Source organism: Strix aluco, chromosome 2 (assembly GCF_031877795.1).
Source record: "Strix aluco isolate bStrAlu1 chromosome 2, bStrAlu1.hap1, whole genome shotgun sequence".
In the NCBI taxonomy this organism is placed as follows: domain Eukaryota; kingdom Metazoa; phylum Chordata; class Aves; order Strigiformes; family Strigidae; genus Strix; species Strix aluco.
In genome coordinates, this window is record NC_133932.1 from 135,488,356 (window position 1) to 135,509,006 (window position 20,651).

The 20,651-nt window shown below is 47.3% G+C and overlaps 1 protein-coding gene across 2 annotated transcripts in view; it reads left to right on the forward strand.

Annotated features, from left to right (window-relative positions):
- Positions 1-20,392, forward strand: part of MAP6 (microtubule associated protein 6) — a 44,887-nt gene extending 24,495 nt beyond the window's left edge. Inside the window, exons 2-4 of one of the 2 annotated variants that reach the window (XM_074816507.1) lie at positions 4,983-5,196; positions 7,065-7,261; positions 20,220-20,392. In XM_074816507.1, the coding sequence (XP_074672608.1) occupies positions 4,983-5,196; positions 7,065-7,261; positions 20,220-20,289 (481 nt within the window). In that variant the 3' untranslated portion in view covers positions 20,290-20,392. The remainder of the gene's footprint in view (positions 1-4,982; positions 5,197-7,064; positions 7,262-20,219) is intronic. The other variant, XM_074816508.1, reaches the window with a different exon arrangement.
- The last annotated feature ends 259 nt before the right edge of the window (positions 20,393-20,651 follow it).

A 20,651-nucleotide genomic window follows, 5' to 3' on the forward strand; every position in this document is an offset into this window, starting at 1 on the left:
AACTTCTCTTTAAAGTCCTTCAAAGTAGGTGGAAGCTTTGAAGTGGTTAAACCTGGCCCTGTCTCCCCCTTCTTCCCCCTCTTGGCTTTGCTCTGGCATCAATAGATGAAGGTAATCAATGCCTACATGAGTGTTGGTGAGCATCTCCAGAGATGGCTGCATGCCATAGCTTGGAGCTCACACCAACCCCATGGCCCCTGGCTGGGGTGGAAGAAGATGTTAAGGTCACCTTCACCTGCAACCACCTTTAGCAATCCTCAGCCAAGGGGAAAATGCAATTAAAACAAAATAACCAGGGTGGATGAAGCCCCATACAAGAGCAGTGTGGTATCCACTGATATACATGGAGAGCAACTCTTGGCTTTAATGGCTATAGATCATGCCACCACCTCTACAGGCTACTGTCATCTTATAACAAGATCTGTTACCTACTAATTTGCAAGATGTCTGCCTCATCCTGTGCAGCCCTACGTTCTCATCAGGTCTGTAGATGGCTAAACTCCCTTTATCTTCACTAGGAATTTTTCCTGTTGGACTTGGCTTGCAAAAGGTCATCTGATGCCTCATATACTCCTTTTTGTTGAGTTTCATTTTGATTTCCATTTCCAGGTCAGCACTGAGTTCCTGACTGATACTAATTATTCTTTGTAAGTCTGGGACCAGAGCTAGGCAGAAAATTAAGAGACGTGTAAATTACTGTTATTTCAGCTCAACCCCTCCATTTCATGCCAAGATAGCAATTCTTAAAATCTTCCTCAGCAAAATTAAGAGCCATGAAAATCCCTTAAATAAAGAATCACGGGGCTGGCCTAAGCTGTGCCTGTTGGGCATGTCCATACTGGTGCTAGTCCGTGCTCGTGACTCATCCTTGCAGCATGAGCAAAGGCTTTTGCTCAGGTTTTAGGTGACGTTTGAGGCTGAACTCATTAGGATGGGGTCTAGCCCGCTCCTGAAATACTTTCAGAGCTAATTTTGTGTGGAGCAGTCTGTGGTGGTCCAGACACCGCTATGATCTGTTCTCAAAACAGGGAAAAATAACATTTTCAGGGCTCATTTCAGATGGCAGCCAGAATTTGTAATTTTTGGGCACCTTCCCCGCAAATTGGCCTTGGGATGTTAAAGAATAATGGGGGAGGTCTCAGAACTGCCGGGGCTTTCTCCAAACCAGGGTTAGTTTTAGTGTTACAGGAGCAACCGATGCAGTATCTTAGACAACAGTTATTTTTACTATTCCCAGAATACCAAAAAAAATCAACTCTTAAAGCTGCTGATTTTCCTTTCACTTCTTTGCTGCATGTAAGGAGTATATAAATTTATAAAGCAGCATCTCTCAGTGACGTAAATATGCTGGAGCATCAGGCCAGTTCCAGATAGCCCAGTGCTACTAAGAGGGTGTAGCCATGCCATGGACTGTTTGAACAACATGAGCTCATGGTGACATAGGACCATATCAGACAGGCATTTGATAGAGAGTCATCAGACCTGGAAGGGGGATTTAGGTCACCTTCCTGAGACATCCCTCTCATCCCTACAACCAAGAGATGCAGACCCCAAGCAGGGCACCTGCCTTCTGGTTCATATTTTGTATTAGTAAATTCAATGTGCCTGGCACTCAAACGTGGTGATCCAGGCTGTGAAGTTGCTAGCACACTCCTGCCTACATTTTTGGCCCAGGGCAATTAGTACTTTTCCAAGCGATTGTTGGGCTGGGTTCAGGAGCTGGCATATTCCAAGAGCAGTTCCCAACGGGCTGTTTTGCCTCACTCATCTGTGGTGGAGATGGAGAGATTTAGGAATATGTACTTTTGTGCTAATTAATCATGGTAAGTTGAATTTCTGGGCACTGACGCAACCAGCACAGAATAGTCTGTGTTTATTCTAGCAACACTTTTTTACAGTTTATGTGTTGCCTGAAGATCAAAAATAGTCACTGAAATCAGCTTGCTGCACTAGGCGTAGCTGTAGTAAATGATCTGAGTTCCTCTCCTCCTTCCACTGCCTCTGCAAGCTCCAGATAGCAGATATGCAGAATTTGGCACACTGGGCACTTGAGCATGGTCACAGCAGGGAGTACTTGGTCCATCCCAGGTGTGGCAGGACTCCATACAAACATGGCCCATGCTCTCTCACATGCTTGAAGGGACCGGTGCTAGTGTAACGCTCATGATGTGAAATCGTGCCTGTTTGCCTGAAAAGGATTTAGAATAGAATCACAGACTGGTTTGGGTTGGAAGGGACTTTTAAGGGTCACCTAGCCCAACCCTCCTGCAATGAGCAGGGACATCTTCAACCAGATCAGGTTGCTCAGGGCCCAGTCCAACCTGACCTTGAATGTTTCCAGGATTTGGGCATCTACAGCCTCTCAGCGCAACCTGTTACTTCTAGATATGCACTGAATTCATGTGACATGCCTGGTATTTACAACTTCTTTGTCAACACTGTAAAATATTTCAAGATCAATAGTTTTCTATCCTCCGCTTCCAGAAAAGATCTTGGCCGAGCTATTTCAGAGCTGGTGGACATAGTGCATCAGCATGCATCCACCTAAGAACAGCTATTGGTCTATCCTTTGCCTGCAAAGCCAGGCTCATCCTGGGAGACGCAGGGTAGTCAAGGTCCTGTGGCCAAGTATAGTGGAGCTGAGTACTAGCAGAATTGTTACATCTGCATTAAGACCAGCAAAGCAAGGATGGAGAAGAGCAGAAGAATTCACGCTCATTTTTAAGAGTCAGATGAGAGTGGTTGTTGCATTAACAGCCCAGCTCTATTGCATGATCTCTTGCTTTTGCATTTCAGCGGCCAGCCCATGGGAGTGCAGAAATGCATTCCCTGCCAGCCCATAGATAGCACTAGGCTTTTTTCTCCCTTTTCCCCACCTCGTGTGTTTGCCTTGTCTACAGAGATCACAGGGTTTTCAGGGAGCGGCCCGTCTCTTTCTGTATGTTTGCATAATGTGGTGCATAATGAGGTTGCCAGGCACTATGGTAACAAATACAATCACGCTGCTTCAAAGCTCACCTCCATATAAACCAGCATTTTATGAGCAGCAGAATGAATAAATCCTGCTTTGTGTTGTGTCTGGTTTGTGTCCAGCCCCTGCGTGCACAGTACGACAGCCTCCATCCTGTGTCTCTGGTTCTGTAGATGCAAGCTATGCTTAGGTTTGCTGATTGACCTGGTGGTCCATGTGGGCTGGTTGTCCAGCTGGTCTTAGAAGGAGTGAGAAAAGTGACTTTTACCTGCCTTTCCCTCAGCTGAAGAACACGGTTTGGATGTTCTTCCTGTGCCCGCTTACTGATTTTGAGGAAAGACGTTCTGATTTTCACCTTCAAGATTTCTACATCTGCCACAAATATTATAGAAAATAATGGCTTCAAAAAATGCTGGGAAGGAATCTGACAGATAGACATGGGCAGAGAGAATTAGTGCATGATTCTATTTTCTTTTGGAAAACAGTTGAAAATACGTCCTCTACTTTGGAACAAAAGTGGATCCTAGGACGAAGCCTCTTCTGAGGAGTTTAGAATGTATTTTGAGTTTGTCAGTAATGTATTCACATCATTAATCCAGTTCTTTAAAGATTTTTCCTCTTCCTTTTTCTCAACTCTTCATGCAGGAGGGATATTTAAACAATGCACTGCACAGAAATATCTGTGAACAAATGGGTGACATTCACTGAACAGGAAAGAAGAAGACACAGATGAGCCCATTCATGTATTGCTCATTCAGTGCAACAATTTCATGAGGAATAGCATCCTTCAAATAGGCAGTATCCCTGGCCTTTGGCAGTATTATGCAAGCCCAAGAAGGGCTGAACAGTAAAAGAGGGGTAGGGAAATGAAGAAATACAAGGAAAATAAAAAGTAGATGTAAGTAGAATCAACACTAAGAAAGGATGGAGAGTTGGAGGTGGGATTTGGCTCATAGATTAAGATACCTACATTTAGTGGTGTATGCATGTCTTCACATGTTCTAGATGTTTGTGTTCCCATCAGTGGAGATCTTTTTAATTAACAGAGCCCAAAGAGGCATTCAGCTCACCCTAAAGCAGTCACCTCTGACATAGGGAAGGGCTCTCCAAGCTCCACTGACTCTCTTAGCCAGTCTGTGTTAACTACCACAAGGACACAGTCACCCTGCAGATGTGGTGAGACCTTAACATTGGTGTCTTAGGAGAAACACACCCAGGAGACTCTTGCAACCAGCAGTTATCTTGGAAGAGAAAGGGTTTTTTCTGTCTTTGCAGTGGGATTATGTGAATGGGAAGTGGTACTGGGTGGGCGGGGACCTGCACTGATCCTGCATGTGAAGGAATCATTTATTACGGTTTCTGAGGACAACAGGTGGACTTCTGCAGCCTAGCCTCCCTGTCTAAGTGGGTCCTCTGATGACCAATTAAGTGTTCATGTCCATACTGAAGCTTTCCTGAGCTTCTGGACTCAGTCCAACTGCTTATCTTCATAAAAGTAAAAGCTGAATATCTCCATGACCATTTGTCAAATTTGGTTGAAGCTTATTAAGATGTTCAAAGCTATTATGGGAAGGGATTGACTAGCAGTATCCTCACACAGATTTCATTTCCCTAACAAACCAGGCTGAAAATGAGTAACACAACCAAAGGTGGTTGGGTGGAACAGGGCAGGAGGGACAGGGTCTGCAACTTAGTGGTCCCATTACCTCAGAGGTCCTGAAATTAAGACAAGGGGTTTGATTTCCATGGAAAATTCACCCCTTTGCAGAGGGCTTGTGTCACCACCATTAGGATAGTTCTGGCTTGCATTGGAGTTTTAAGGATCTAAACACTGCCTGGGATTATGTCTGAGCACAACCCGTTTAACACACTTGGGGTTTCTCCATCCCCATTCTCAGATGAATGGCAATTTTTAGAGAGACCTTGCTGAGCAATGGGGGATTCCATTCCCACATTACCACTACTCTCCTGTTGATTTCATTCTGAACCCTTTTCTTTTTTTGATCTTCAGAAACGAGTTCAGACCCTGGGTAGATGTCAAGCCGGTGAAAGCTATAAAAGCCAAGGCCCAGTACAAGCCGCCAGAGGAGAAAATGACCCATGAAACCAGTTACAGCGCTCAATTCAAGGGGGAAACCAGTAAGCCTGCTCCAGCCGATAACAAATTCCTGGAGCGCAGAAGGATACGCACTCTCTACAGCGAACCCTACAAAGAACCGCCAAAGGTGAGAAACGTGGCAGAAGGGACCTAGGGCCATCACTGCTCCTGGTGGGACATGTCCAGCACAGTAAGGCTGGGCTGAACACTGCCTGCTGTCATTCCCCTTATGTGACATCTTCATTTCTGACCAGTGGGTGCATCAGGGGATCCACCTTGGGGATGGTGGTGGATGAAAAACTGAATATGATTTGGCAATGTGCACTCGCAGTCCAGAAAGCCAACCGTGTGCTGGGCTGCACCCAGAGCAGTGTGGGCAGCAGGTTGAGGGGGGGATTGTCCCCCTCTGCTCCGCTCTCGGGAGACCCCCCTGCAGTGCTGGGTCCAGCTCTGGGGGCACCAACAGCAGAAGGACACGGACCTGCTCGAGTGGGACTAGAGGAGGCCACGAAGATGCTCGGGGGGCTGGAACACCCCCCTGTGAGGACAGGGGGTGTTCAGCTGGAGAAGAGAAGTCTCCAGGGAGACCTTAGAGCGGCCTCCCAGGACTTAAAGGGGGCTACAGGAAAGGGAGGAGGGACTCTTGATCAGGGAAGTAGGGATAGGATGAGGTTTTAAACTCAGAGGGGAGATTTAGATGAGATCTAAGGAAGAAATTCTTCCCTGTGAGGGTGGTGAGGCCCTGGCACAGGTTACCCAGAGAAGCTGTGGCTGCCCCCTCCCTGGAAGGGTTCAAGGCCAGGTTGGACGGGGCTTTGGTCAACCTGGGCTAGTGGAAGGTGGCCCTGCCCGTGACAGGGGGGGTTGGAACTTTAATGTCCCTTCCAACAAAAACCATTCTGTGATTCTATGGGCTGTAGTACAGGTTGATGCACTTTGGAGACAATAGTGCCCTACATCAAGCTGTGAGGGTAGGGCCCAGATGAAGAGGTTTTTGCATTGTCATCTCCCAGGTGATTATCTAGACAGCTTTCTCTTTCTCCCTCCAAAACTGTAGGCACCCCACATTATACTTTATCCCAGTAACAACATGGTAAGAACCAGACCTTCATCTGCAACTAATTCAGAGCGCTCCATAGATTTTGACAGTAAGCACTTTTGGCTTTGATCAGATCGAGGACATGTGTCAAAAAGGGCCTGGACTGAAATGTCTTCCAGCCTCTAGGAGCAGTGGAGGATCTGCATATAAAAAGAGGCAGTCTGTCCTAAACCCAGGACCATTAGTCCTTCCCAAAGTTTTTAAGTGCTTAGATTTGTGAGGTCTCAGAGGGATGGCAGGGCCATCATGGAGGAGCTGAAGGCTTTTGTTCCTCCTTAATCTTTAAGCTGTCCTCTTTATTTCAGGGGTCTGTAGAAACAGGTGGATGCAAGACACTGTTGTGGACTTTGCTCAGGTGCCAGTCGGTGTCTTAATTACTTTCCCAAGTAATTACCCCAAGTAATTTTCCTCTGTTGTGGCAATCTATTAAGGGACAGACTGAGGAGTCATGTCCTGCAAGAAAGGTGGGGTTATGAAGCAGCCTCTTTGTCCTGAGCATCATTTATTTTCTTCAAATCCAGAGAGACACAATTCCCTGTGGGCTTGTAAAGCCCTTCCTGAAGTCAGAGAAAGATGGAGGAATTGATAAAATGACTGATAACATTCCCTCTCCTATTTACCCTACTGTGTCCTGATCTGGATGCAATGGGCTCTGCTGGCTTCAGGGGCACTGTGACTTCAGGACATCAGCACCATGAAAGGAGTTGGCCATTTGCAACTCAGCATGCCCCCAGCTGCTCCCCTCCCTTCGTGGCAGGGCATAGCAGAGTAGATAAGTAACATTCATGCTGCTTCTGATCTAAATCCTGTTTTCCACCTGTCCTTGTGTCTCTCTCTCTCTCTCTCTCTCCCTCTCCATCTCTGTGTTGTCGTTTTGCATGTCGCCCTCCATGCAGGTGGAAAAGCCTAGCGTAAAGCCTTCCAAACCAAAAAAGACCACAACAAGCCATAAACCCCTGAAAAAGGCCAAAGACAAGCAGATTGCATCTGGCCGGGCTGCCAAGAAAAAGAGCGCTGAGACCTCCAACACAGCAAAGCCAGAGGACAAGGAGAAAAGTAAAGAGATGAACAATAAACTGGCTGAGGCAAAAGAGTAAATGTCACTGCACTTTCCTTTCTTTCTCTTTCTTTTCCTTTTCTTTCTTTCTTCCTTTTTTTTTTTTCTTTGATTAAATAAAGGCCACAAAATTAATTAGAGGCTTCTAATCTGCTTTTTGTTCTGATTGTATTAGAAGCTTTTCTGTTTTATTTCCAAGGAGGATTAGGGAATCCTTGTTTCTGAGGTCAGGTTGTTCTGCTTTGCCTGCACAACACGGCTCTGCACAGAGTGAGGGATGTGGGAATGCACAAGCGGGGTCGTAGGAGATGAAGGTGATGGATCAACTGTGATTGCGTCCAACAGCCTGTCCCTTTCCTTGGGCTTGGTCCTTCAATGCTTTGACGGTGTGGAATGCCCGTTGAGCCATGGAAGGGCTGTGCTCTCATCCCCTGAGGCCCTTCTGGGGTTGGCCGTTGTTCGGTCATCTCCCACTGGTGTCAGCAGGTGAAAGGTTTTGGAGACAGAGAGGATCAGAGGTTCATACGTGGTGCTGTGGATCTGCTGTAAATCCACCAGAATCAGTGGTGTGGCCAAGAGCAATTTTCCCTGGTGACACTGGTGGGACTTTTGCTCCAAGAAGCAAAGGAAGGAGATCCCGTGCAAATAAAGGCCCAAATCTTCCCTCAGGGTAGCTGGGGGATAGTTCTAGCTGCATCAAGGCAGCTTCACCCATCAACACCACTCAAAGGACTTGATTAATTAAAAAAAGGGGTGAGGGAAGGCACAGAGAGCAGTGAAGACTTCCCAAGCATGTGGCAGGTCAGACTAGGTTATCAGCAGGCTGTTCTTCCCTATTGTTTTCCCTAGGTTATGGATCTTTTTAGTTATTCCTGGTTTGTTTTGAATCTTGGTCTGCTTTCTTCACTTCTGGGGTGCCAGTAGACAGAGCTAGATTTCAGAAAGAGGTTGAGTTTGCAGACATGGCCTTCCAAGGGGTAGAAAGAAATAAGTCACCAAGGTTGTCTAGAGCTGTCAGCCCCTGTTGTTTTGACTCTACCAGCTGTTGGAGTTCATGTGGGCTTGTAAGCATTCCTAAGAGGACCATAAACCAGTTGCTGGGATCCCCAGACTCCCTCCAGGCAAGATCTCAGGGTTTCAATCCTATTTACTGTGCTCTTACTCTAGGAAATCCCCATGCCCAGCAAGTCCAGTTTGGAAGCTGTAAACACAGCAAGACCATTTGTCAGCGAGTATGAACTGGCCCAACAGACTGGCATTGCCAACCCCAAAATGTGGGTTGCTGAGTCAATGGGAGCTGGGAGAGGTATGGTCCCAATCCAAATTTACATGCCTAACTCCTGGATTGGGTCCTTAAATACGTAAGGATTAATCTTGATCCCACCAAACTGAGCTGTTAAACTCTCCTGTGGCAGAGTAGCTGCAAGTCAAGATGCAGGGTTCTTCTTTATTTTTGCAGCTCGGTATTTCTGTCCTAACATGCAGTCCAGCTTGAAACTTTCAGAGAACAGACAAGTGGGAAGAATGAAGAGAGAGATGGGAAGTAGGGTAGGGAGGCGGTGTAAGAGGAGAGTATCGGAACTGTGTTGCTGTAGAGGTGTTTGAATGAGGAAAGTCTTGCTGCTAGGATGCTTTAGAGATGTGAAACTATCTAACAGAAAAAGAGGTGGGCTGGGAGAATGAGGAGTCCCGTTTCTGGGGTCTCACCCCATTAATATTGGGTCTTTCGGAAACATAAATGAGTGGTGGGCTACAAGGCTGAGAGAAGGTTTCCAAAGAGGAGGAAAGCTCTGTGGTATACAGACAGTGACATTTGCTGGCCTTAGTAATGAATAAATGCCAAGTTCAGTGTATTGTGTGGTGTGTCCTGTTTGCCTTGCGCTAACAGCCTAAACCTTTGAGTATAAGTAAGTGTAGTGTTCTGAATTCAGTGGTGTATTTCCAAGCTTAGCTGTGTTAGAACTGTGTGCTATGAGCTAGTCAGGTTGTGTATGTGGAAAATATATATTCATATATAGAAATATATATATTTAAACCTCCAATGTTTAGGAGGAAACCAGGGAAATCCTCCAGGAAGTAAAACTGTGGAAATCTTTGCGAATGTAGTGCATTTTTTGATGTGCATGCTCCATGGAGACGCTGACCTGTCCATATTGACCATTGCTTTTCTGAGTGCTCAGAAGCCCCTGCAGCACCGCTCAAGTGCAAAGCTCAGCTCTGTCTCCAGAGCAGCTCGGCAAAAGGCTTGTGTTGAGCTGGTGGAGAGGACTGCTGCTCACAGCTCTTCCCACCCCGTCACACAAGGGACAACTGGCCAGAGAAGCCTGAGCTTCCAAGACTTGGTGTGATTCCTTGGCATTTAGATGCTTCATGCATCTTCACACTCCTCAGTAACGTCCTTTCCAATCACAGGATATAGCAACAGCCGTGAAGATGACGTGTCACAGCAGGCAGAACATGGCAGGAAGGCACGTAGACAGTTACCAATAGCCCAACACACCGATCTGACTTTACATAAGGAAAGACCATGCCAAACAATTCTCCCTATTATTTTTTGGCCCTAAGTTTCACATTGAAAGAGACACCACACTTGCCACCATTTCACCTTGAATTCAATGGGAATTTAGCCCTTGACTTCAAGGGTAGCCAAATTTTGCCCAAGGAACATCATTAAGATGCTCAGACCACCTAAGCCAAGCATCTCCATGATTCTGGATCAACTGCTCATCATCCAGGGCTTTAGGATTGCTTCTTCTCAATGAAGAGCGTCCTGAGTGTTTGAACGAAACATGCACCGTAAAGCGGTCAGAATATGTCCCTGTGTTCCCTTGAAGTTTTTGGTGGCATCTAACTACAAAGCTAGGTATGAAGGGCTAGCCAGTGGTCTAAATTCCCTCTCTAGTGAAGGAACTTTCCAAGGGCCATTGAGCTACCTATTTTGGACACCTCTCTTTGGGTGGGATGAATGATCCTTGGAAGGTTTCAGTCTTTGAAGAAAGAGCCTGGGAGACTGGTAGGACCTGGGGACCTCCCTCTCAGACAGCAACAAAATAGGGATATAAATCCCGGCCCTTGCTCCACGTGCACCAGGTCCTCAGCATACCTCCAAGCATGCAATTTAGCATTGCATTGAATGCCAGGAACTGCAGCAGAGTCAGGCCTCGGGGTGAAATCCTGCACTGCTCTACCTTCCACAGACTTTATGCCCATTTGACCCACTCAGGTTTATCAGAAAGGAGACCAAATCTCTGCCGATTCAAGTTCACTTTGGACTCTGAGCTTGTCGATCCCACTGGGAAAGAGTGCTCTGCTCTTCTGTGTTTCCAGCTACCACAATGCTGATTCTGTTTCACTGCTAATTTGTAATGTTTCGCTTTCCTTGTAAAAAGAAAAAAAAAAAAGAAATGTTTTGCTTTTTACCCTGTGAAAGTTCCTATGCTGTCTATTGCTTGCTTTCTCATTTTCACTGTATTGTACTGTTACTCCTTTCTGCAAAATGGTGCTATTTGCTGACTGAGCTCCTGTTTTCTGACTGCTTTGCACACCGATCACCTGCTTCTTCATTTGCAACGCGTCCAGTGTAAAAACATGGCTCCCATGAATTCCACAAACTCTTGCCTCTTGGAGGCAGATAGGAAGTGTCTAATTAATATTTTGTGGCCTGGGTTTGGTTGCATATCACAAATTGTCTCTTGTAATGTGTTAAGCACACCTCCTCGTGGTGCTTTTTCATTCTTGCTGTTCTAATGAGAATGACACACACACACACACACACACAAACACACACACACAAATTAATGTATAGCCAATTGATTGTGACGTGCTTGTGATCTTTGCTTGCTCAAAGGGTTTTTTTTTTCCAATGATAAATAAATGCTAAAGACGAATACCACCTCCTTGATCTTGTTTTCTCGATAAGAAGCACAATTAAGTGAAAGAAACACCCTTCCAACAGTAATCAGATTTGTGTTGCATAGAGCCACCACTTCCATGCCTGCCATAGGGACAACTTGAGCTGTCACAGTCTGAGTCCCTTTAGATGGCCGCTAACCTCAGACTAGCCTGACGTGAGAGCTAAGCATTTGCAGATGTGAAGATGGACAGTGAAGTCATGTGGACGGAGCAGGTAGTTTGCTTTTATTTTCTATGTGTACAACGTCTTGAGCAGAGGGTTCGTGCGGTGAGTGCCCTGCATGCAGACTGCTGCTGCACCTTGCTCGTGTCCACGTTGCGCTGTATCAGGGAGCAGAAACTGAGCCCCATCGAGAGCTGGAGGGAGGGGAGGTGATGTGGATGAGGTCACTTAATTACACACCCTTTTCCCACTGCCTACAGCTTTTGCTTTGGCCCAAAACCACCTGAAAGGCCCATGAGAGGGGTCAAGGGGACATAAATCCTCACTGAAAGGAGGTGGCAAATTCTTGGGTTGAGCACTTTCAGCGTGCTGCAAGGCTAGCCACCGTTGAACAGGCACTTGGCAGTGTCTGTGGAGTGCAAAGCACTGATTTTATGTTAATGAAGGTGTTGGCACTCCGGAGAAAATGATGGATGAGAAGAAAGCAGGGCTGAGGGCACAATTTTATTTTAAATGGTGAACCCTAATCATAGATTCATCTCTTTTTGCTTTTAATTAGCCTGTAAGATCCTACCTGCAATTTTTTTTTTTAATCATGTTTTCTCTTTTAATGGCTATTCCAGTAACATCCCCACCAACCCGGGGAAAATTGTTTGCATTGGGGTTGTATTTTGAAATCTCTCCTCCAACACAGCTCTGCTGATTTCCATGGAGCACCAACCCTTTTCTGTCTTGCTGTTTCTAGGTGCTATTTCTCATCCCTGCCTGGTTTACAAATCACTTTCTGAATTTATTCCATCTGTGACTACATGCTAATAACAGTGCTGCTTTCTGATGACCTGCTATATCACCCTGCCTTCTCCCTCCCTTCCCCACCAGCTTCATCCGTTCATCAGTCACACATAACTATATGTTCTGAAAAGTGTTTCAGCTGAGCTGTAGGTCTGGGGATTTATCATTTCACCCCTCCACAGCTGGTATTGGAAAAAATGTTCATTGTTAAAAGGTTGGTCGTTGATGAGGCTTATCTGTGACAATCTGTGTTGGCCAACAGAATGGTTCTCCCATGACACAAAGGTACAGGGTCTTTTCCATGCTGCAGCATGGATGGATAATGGTCACACCCAGCTGACCACACTCACTGCTGGAAAACATGCCTGTGCTTCCCTGTCGCTCTCTGAACTTGCTCAGCATTGCAAAGCCTAAACACCCAAGGGGGCAGGATGCGTTTCTAAGATACAGTAGGACCTGCTGGGCTGACAACAGGCATGGGGATGTGCGCTCCCCGGTCTTTAACCATCACTGTCTGAACCTGCTGCTACTCACTCCTTAATCTTTGCCAAGCCATTAGTGACTGGCACTGCCCACCTATTTCCAAGGGCTGTTGTGAGAATGATGTCTGTGCAAAGCGCTGGAGGTGGGTTACTAAAAATTAAATGCTTTGTCTTATAAGAGCGTTTAGTGTGGAGGTGCTGACTGGAGTAAAAATAGTCCTAATTGTCAGTGTTGGTGTCTGGTGAGGGCACGAGGAGGAGAGAGAAAATATTGGCATGTTGAATTTAAAGAGTCAAGTCTGCTTCTCACACCCTTAATAACGGAGCATCTGAGTGCGGCTTTGCAGAAACATTGCTTTGACTGCACAGTGTGAGCAGCCCCATGAGGGGTGGCCGGCATGTTTTGGATTTTAATCAGCTGCTTTCAAATACATCGTGTGCTGAGGGCTTCAGCACACAGCCCCGAAGACGTGCATGGGTGGATGAAGAGGTTCCTGCCTGGTGCTCTCATCCCTCCATCCTATCCCTTGTATCAGATGGGAGCTTAAGTGCCTTGGGCACAGGACTGAGATTTACCAATTTTGCCACTTCCAAATCTCTGAGCTTCCTTTGAAAATCTCAGTTATTATTATTACATCCCTGACTGGTAAAGCAAGGTCAAAGGATGAGTATGAATATTTTGTGAGCTGACATGTCAGCCCTTGTACGAATGCACCAATATCCTTTGGATTTAGGGTTTATTTAGAGATGTGCCAGTGCCGGGGAGAAAGGGACTTTTTAAGAAGATGTCTCTGTCATAGCTGGTACCTCCCAACATCCAAGGAATAACCACCATCCCCAACAGAAACATCAAATAAAGAAGAGAAGCTGTACAGGAAGAAGATCCCTAGTATGAATGTGATGACATGGCCATGTTCAGCACTAAGAACAGTATCTTTTGCACAGTTGGGAAATATTGTGATATTCAGACATGGGCTTCAGCTCTCCCTGTTTCCAGCAGCGTCATGGTAAGTTTAATCCAATTGGGGATTTGACAGCTCTCTTCCATTTACTGTTATTCACATGAGCTTTCTGGGTTGGGAGCAATTCCACTAATGCCACCGGGTCTACTCACAAGCTCAGAGGTCTGTGATGAGGGGTAACACATCTCTGAGTACTTCAGGACTGGTGGTTTATCCTGAACTATGGATTGCTTGTAAACAGTCTTAATTTCTGTTGCAGGGTGCCTTGGAAACAGTTCCCTAATCATGACTATCATGTGGAGGAGATGTGAGCCCAAGGACAAAAGAAAAGCCTGCTAATGGATTGAAGGCATCTTCATGCTTTCTAAAATGCCAGCTTTCCCTGCAGGGAGTCTGCTCCACGGAAACCAACAGCAAGGACCAGCCACAGAAAAATGATGGATGAGGAGTAGTGACAGATCTTGCAATATGTGAGAGCACTAAGGAATAATAACCGTTTCTTCAATGCCAGCAGTTCAATGATGTGAGAGATGGAAAGGGAGAAGCATTTCTGAAACCCCCTCATTGTCATCTGCCCGCCTCCCACCCCACCTTAGCCTGAGACATGCAGCAACCTCAAACCCCTGAGCAAAGCTAGGTCTTCCCATATCTCCTTGGGCAACCAGAGACCTGCGTGCCCTGCCTTGCTCTGAGAGCTATGGAGAGCTGGGTCACGGCAGAGGGTGAGGAGAACCCTGCACAGCATGTGGTGGAGAGGAGCTCACCACACGATGGCTGTGGCAGATGGGTCTGTCCTCATCAGTTAAACAGCACCCAGGAGCGTGATGGTGCCAGTACCCGAGGGTCAAGATAGGGAAATCCTGAGAGCAGTCCCTGGTCTTTGTACTGACCTGCTCCTTGGCCTGGTTCAGGATTTAGTACCCAGCTGAGGACCAGTTCAGCTGTGGCCTCCTTGTTTGGAGCCCAGAGATTTATCAGCAGGGACACAAGCCAGCAAGGCACCTTTAATTTAATGAAATAGATAGTGTTTTGGAGTCACAGAGCAGTGGACATCCTTGCCCCTGTTGCCCCTGCTCCATCCCCTCTCCCCAAGTCTCATCACTGATCAGACTTCTCTGTCCCTGTTGGCTCCTTCCCATGCAGTGCCCTCACCCCCCCATCAGACCCATCTGCCCACCATGCTGCTATTCCTTCTTGCCTTCAAAATCATTTTCCCTCCACCTTCCCTGCCAGCTTTTCCGTGTCTGTCCCACAGCTGCTTCTCCAACCCTTTGCTTTCTCCCACATCTCCACCTTCAGCACCTTTCCCCTCCATGTCATCCTAAGCACCCAGCTCTACCAGGGACCTTCTCCTTCCCATCCTCCCCAAGTTACTGTCTCGTGTCCTGTCTCTCTTGGACTGTAAACCTTTTTCTTTGCCTGTACTGTGTGATAACGCTCACTGCGTAGAATAAATAATACCTCACCTACCGACCGCCCTTTCTCTCTCTTGTTTCTTAGTGTGGCTTCAGTAGATGTGTCTGCAAGTGCACTGTGTGTCTGTCCTCGTGGCCAGTTCAGCAGTCGGTCTTGCTGTTGGAGTTCTATCCGTAGTCTTTTGGGATGACTCTGCTCGTGTTTTTGTTCCCCGGTACCTTTCTTTTTTACAGCCACAGAGACAAGCTTTGTTGTCTATGTAGAAGACCAGCATATTCAGAGCTGTGTGACCTCCTGTCCTTTACAGTTCTGGTGCATCTGATAAAGAGGTTGGGCTTTCTCCAGCTTCATGCGGAGATGTCCCGGGCTGGCAGGTGGCTCAACAAATGCAGCAACTGAGGAGAATGAAGGAGAAATCTTGTAGCCCAGAGCAGAAGCAGCCAGTGGTAAAGGAACCGCATTTCCTGGCGCAATACAGAAAACAGTGGGCAGAAGTGGAAATCCAAACGGATGCACCTCTCAGGAGAAGAAGCAGAAGCTGGCTTAGCATCAGGACATGTTTCAGAGATAGATGCCCAGGAGGCTTCTTGTGGTTCAGAAGGTACCCTGAACATCTGCTTCTCCATTCCAGGCTAGGACTAGACATGCCCATGGTCTCTTCAACCTGTGAGTACATCAGAGACCCAATTGTGACTAAGACCCAGATGGCTCCTTGCTGCCTCCTTGTCCTAATTTATTGCCTGAAAGTGCTAGTTTGGTCTGTGCTGGCTGGTGCTGTGGGTGCACATGGAGATGGTGCTTCTTTCCAGGTGCTCCATACACACAGTAAAAGTTGCAGGAGCAGCTCAGTTCCTCTACCCTTCCTGTGACCCTCACTGCCCGTGGTGTGACACCACCCTGCCAGAAAGCAAAGGAGACTCCATCTCATGCCAAGTGAGCAGCTGAGCTCACAGCATGGCCATCAGTCTGGTTTCATGGGCCATCTGCGGAAGTTAGGTCTGAAGACCTAACTCAAGGTCAAACTGAAGCTGGTTGATGGACATGGATGGGAGAAGGATCAAGCAGTGCTCAGTCCCTTGGGCTTCCTTCAGTGCCTGTTCCTGTCCTTGGGTGTGCAAGAGCAGACAGAAGAGATGAAATGTGTGGGGAGCTCCGATCCTCAGTGAGGAGCCTGGAGATTTCATCTAGGACAATTGAGACCTGCAGCTGGGTTGTGCTTGACATCTCCAGGCTTTAGGAATTCCAGTGTACCCACTGGAAAGAGGCAGTGGGAAAGAGGATCCCTTGCTGTAGGTAATGCCCTGCATCCTTTCATATGTGCCACCATGACCTGCTCCCACCAGCTGTGCTTTCACAGTGCTTCTGCCTCTCCAAACTCTAGACTCCAAGAATGAAAAAGTTCTAAACCAACCTAAAACAGCAGCCAGAAATCTCAGCTGCACAGTTTTAGGGACTGAATAGTATTTAGGACAAGATTCCTGCATGCCACTGAGGTCCCTAGCCGACCTTGGAGGTACCTTGAAGTCTTCTAACATCTAAATTTCTGCTAGCAGAGCTTTGTAAGAGCTTCTATATCTGCTGCTTTGCAGGTGAACGTTTGTTTAAACTCTGAACTGCTGAGCTCCTTGTTGTTCTCTGCATACCTACATCAGGTCAGATTTCACAACCAGACACTTTCTTCTCCTTCAGCCCTTGCTGGCCCCAAATTGGCACACATTTCCAGGGCCCACCCCACCTATGCAAGCGATAACAACCCCTCTGCTTGCTTAGATACGGACCCAGGCTGAAATTCTTCATTTTCCTGCTGTAACTTAGAGTGTTAGCCCCACTATTTGATGCTGTTGCCTTTTCTAAGGAATGTAACTGAGACCAGTTATTAAGTACAACGTTAAGGCCATTTTCCAGGACAAAGACTTGTATTTTTGTCGCTATTATCACAGACAGCAAACTTCAGTGCACAAAGGGCAGTAAAACATTCAGAAGAGAGAGGTGACTCAACTTATCCTACAGCCTAATTGTTAATTGCATTTGCCCAGGAATTGATGAGTTTGTATCTTCTGAGGAACATGAACCTGCCAAGGTCCTCCTGGGTGAGGGCTCTAACCAAAAGCTCAGTTCCTCCACAGAGAGCCATCTCCTCACCTGAATTCTCTGGGAAAGAAAGAACAGATTTCTCACAGTTCTTTTTTTAAAATGCCCCTTCAGCAACAAACTTCACAGCTATATGTGCCTGCAGCTCTTCTGCTATTTCTGAGCCACCAGCAGAGGATTCCTGCTGCTTCTAGTTGCTCTTGAAGGCAACTTAATTTTCCATGTGGCTGGAGTTGGGTCTGTCTATACAGACTCTTAACAGCTCCCAAATAGTTGAAATGCTTTGAATGAAGATAATTTTGCAGAAGACGTAAATGTCATCAGTTCTTTTTGATATGAGACCACCAAAACATCAAGACCTGAATCCACAGAGGAACAAGGATGAGCTGGAAGCAGGTCCTCCACATCTGTGAAGAACAGAATACCACTGTTGGAGCTCATCACTGTCAGAGGCAAGTTTAGGCCCCAGGTCACAAGATCCCAGCTCCCTTTTGCTATACCAGGACCAGCAAAGAGGATACTCTGCTATGTGTGCTTATGGTGGTCATCCATTGGTTATTTCCAAACACCATGTGCTGTCTCTGGGAAATGTAGTCCTGCTGAATTTCATACTCTCTCTTCTCTCTCTCTCAGACATCACTCAAGTAATGATCTGTCACCTCCAATTCATCTCTTCTGCACTTCTCACCATGTCACATTACATAAATAACAGTTTGCCACCGGCAGCCCTTGTGAGGGCAAAGATCTCCAAAGTCTTTCCTCGCTTGGCTAAGACAAAGATCACTTGTAAATGTTGTTGCTTGTGTGTTAGGACTTCTTACATTTCAGGATCAGGCTTTCCTTTCAACCCTCTGATTTGCATCATCCCAGCTCACTCTTTCCAGGCTGGTACCCAGGGTCAGACCTTGCTGTGCAGCCCTGCAGAGCAGCCAGGGCTGTTCTCCTCCCAGTGAGAGAGTGTGCGATGCTGTGTTGTCCCTGGTTACCAGTTCCTGGGAAAAATAATTACCTCCCCCTCACACTCCCTCCAGTTTAAAACAGGTTTGGAATGAACTTTACTGGGAAGGCAAATCACAATTATCTGTATTTGATGCAAACAAAGAGGAAGCCAGGGGACAAGGGATGGGGCACAACCTCTTTCTCCTCCAGGAAGCTGGGTCTTAGCCAACCTGCAATACGTGGCTGAAGGATGCACACACTCATGAGAAAAGAGCCAACGGATTAAAATGAAGAAGTATCCACCGTGCAGACATGCACCGCATGCACCAGCTTTCTTGGCTGCCTCAGCAGGGAGGTACCACACCAAGGCTGCTGAGAAGGGTGAATTCCCCTAGTGACTATCATCAGGGCTGAAGGGAAATGTTGATGGAGGGTGATTTCAGACAGTTTATGTTGCTCCAGGGAGGGCTGATTTTTGACTTTCAAGCTCTATTGCAGGGCATCAGCAAGAGCAGGGTTGGACACCAAGGAAGAGGTGTGATATTACTCTGGTGTTGACCCACCTACAACCTGGATCATTTACATGCACACTGGCACAGGAAGACCTGAGCTCAGGCCCCACATTTACTGCATCCTCCCTTACTAGGTCAGATGTGAAGATGTGCTTAGAGGGGGTGGCTTGGCATCTGGAGTAGCTGCTGGCAGCCTCCTGCCCAGCTTGCATGTGCAAGTGCCCTTGGGCATGCTCTCCACTGACAAGGATGTTCAGGCGTCTCCAGCCTTCTCCAGAGACTAGGCAACAGGTCCTGTCCTAGCAGGTGTCTGTGCATTAGCAGTATGGACCTGGTCTGTCCTGACAGAGGGGCATCTTTCCAAAGAGGAGCTGCCCTGCATTTTCCCCTAATCCTTTGATTTACAGTGCTGGGCTCACCTCATTCCCAGAGGAACTGGTAGGTTGGAAGGACTCAGCAGTTTTCCTACACTGGGGACACAGGGGAAAGGCCTTGCCGACCTCTGCCAGCAGCTTCTGGCAGCAAATGTCTCTTCACTGTAAGCACAAAGGGCAGGATGGGGGTGAGTATTGGAGAGAGAGCTGTCCTGCCAGGGCTTTCCACATGGTCCTGCCCCTCCAGCCTCTCACACAGGGGTGGTTAGACTCACATGTCGGAGTTGGGCTGGTTTCATGGACCGAGGAGAAGGTAACTAGCAGCTGTTCTCCTGTCCATGGTGTCAGCCTCTCCTTCCCTCCTTTAACATGCAGGCTGGGACCATTCCCTGCACAAAGCCAACATCAGGCTGGGGAATGAATGGGGATCTCCACAGTCCCTTAATGCAACTGCCGTGCAAAGCTGCCCATTTTAAAGCTGAGCAGGTTTCTCCTGCCTCCATCTGCTTTCTGCAGCCTCACAGATCCCTCCCCATCCATCACATATTCCTCCTATCCCTGGAGATCCTCCTCCTCTTTCTCTCTCCTAATGAAGAGTGATTCCCTCATTCCCTACAGGCCTTTCCTTCCCCATCTCTCCTTCTGCACTTCAACAAGACCTGACCTTCCCTCCAGCACCTGTCCAGAGCTTCTCCTGGCACCATCTACCCTAACTCCCAGGCTTTGTTCTCTTATGCTCCCATCCAAGACTACCCCAGGTACAGAGCTGGCCCCAGAGCTAACAGGCACCCAATGCCTTGGTGCCACCACCACCTCCTGGTGTCTCCTGGGGGCATTGAAGAGGAGAAGTGCTCTCAAATGGGGGTTAGCATGTGTTAGCTGGTCTTGCTCTCCTGTCAGTTGTTTTAACAGGCACCAGGTGCTTCCTGAGCAGCACAGGAGCTTGGCTCCCCTGCGTTACAGGGCTTTCACCACCCACCTTGAGGGAAACTGCTTCTTTATGAGACAATTTTACAGCGAGGTGCTCAGTCGATGCAGGTTATAATCAATTGGCAAGCATTTTTCATAGCTGATGGGTGGGCCTGATCCTGGTCACAGTTGAACCAGGGGCTGATCAACAAGTCAAGAGCTCCAGCCCTCCCAGTTTTGCAGACATCCATAGGTTTTGGACCAGGACCAGGCCCACCAACCAGCCTGAGGACATACCGAACATGTGCGGGCTGCTTGGGAAGTGCTCTGCAGAGCTACTTGTCACAGGGCAAATTCCAACAACTCGGGGGTGGCATTTTGGTTTTGTGCACCAGCCAATTGCTCTGACAGCTTTGCAATGATGCTCTTTCTCTGCTTCCAGGACCCCGGAAAAAACCACTGGTGCTACAGACCAAGAACCGAGTACCTTAGTGCAGGACCAACGCACATGAAGTCGAGCACTTTCTTCTGAGCGGCAGTTGGAGCAAATGTATAGTCTGCATGAAATGTCTGTCGTCTGGCTGGCATACAATAAAGCTGATGATCAGAGCTGAATGACAATTTTTCTTGTCTCTCAAGCACTGAGAAGTTACTGTCACCAGGATCTGTGTAATGCAGTTAGCATGTCTGTGCCTTGATTTATATTCAGTAAAGTCAGAGAAAGAAAATGGGTCCAATTCTCCGTTTATTCATAGCTGTGGAACGGCGCTGGTTTCAGTGGTCTCTCTAGTTTACAAGGGCAACAGAGAGATCAGGTTCGCTTCCATAACTCATAAAAGTTTCATATTGGATTTCAGAGATTATTCCGGAAGCC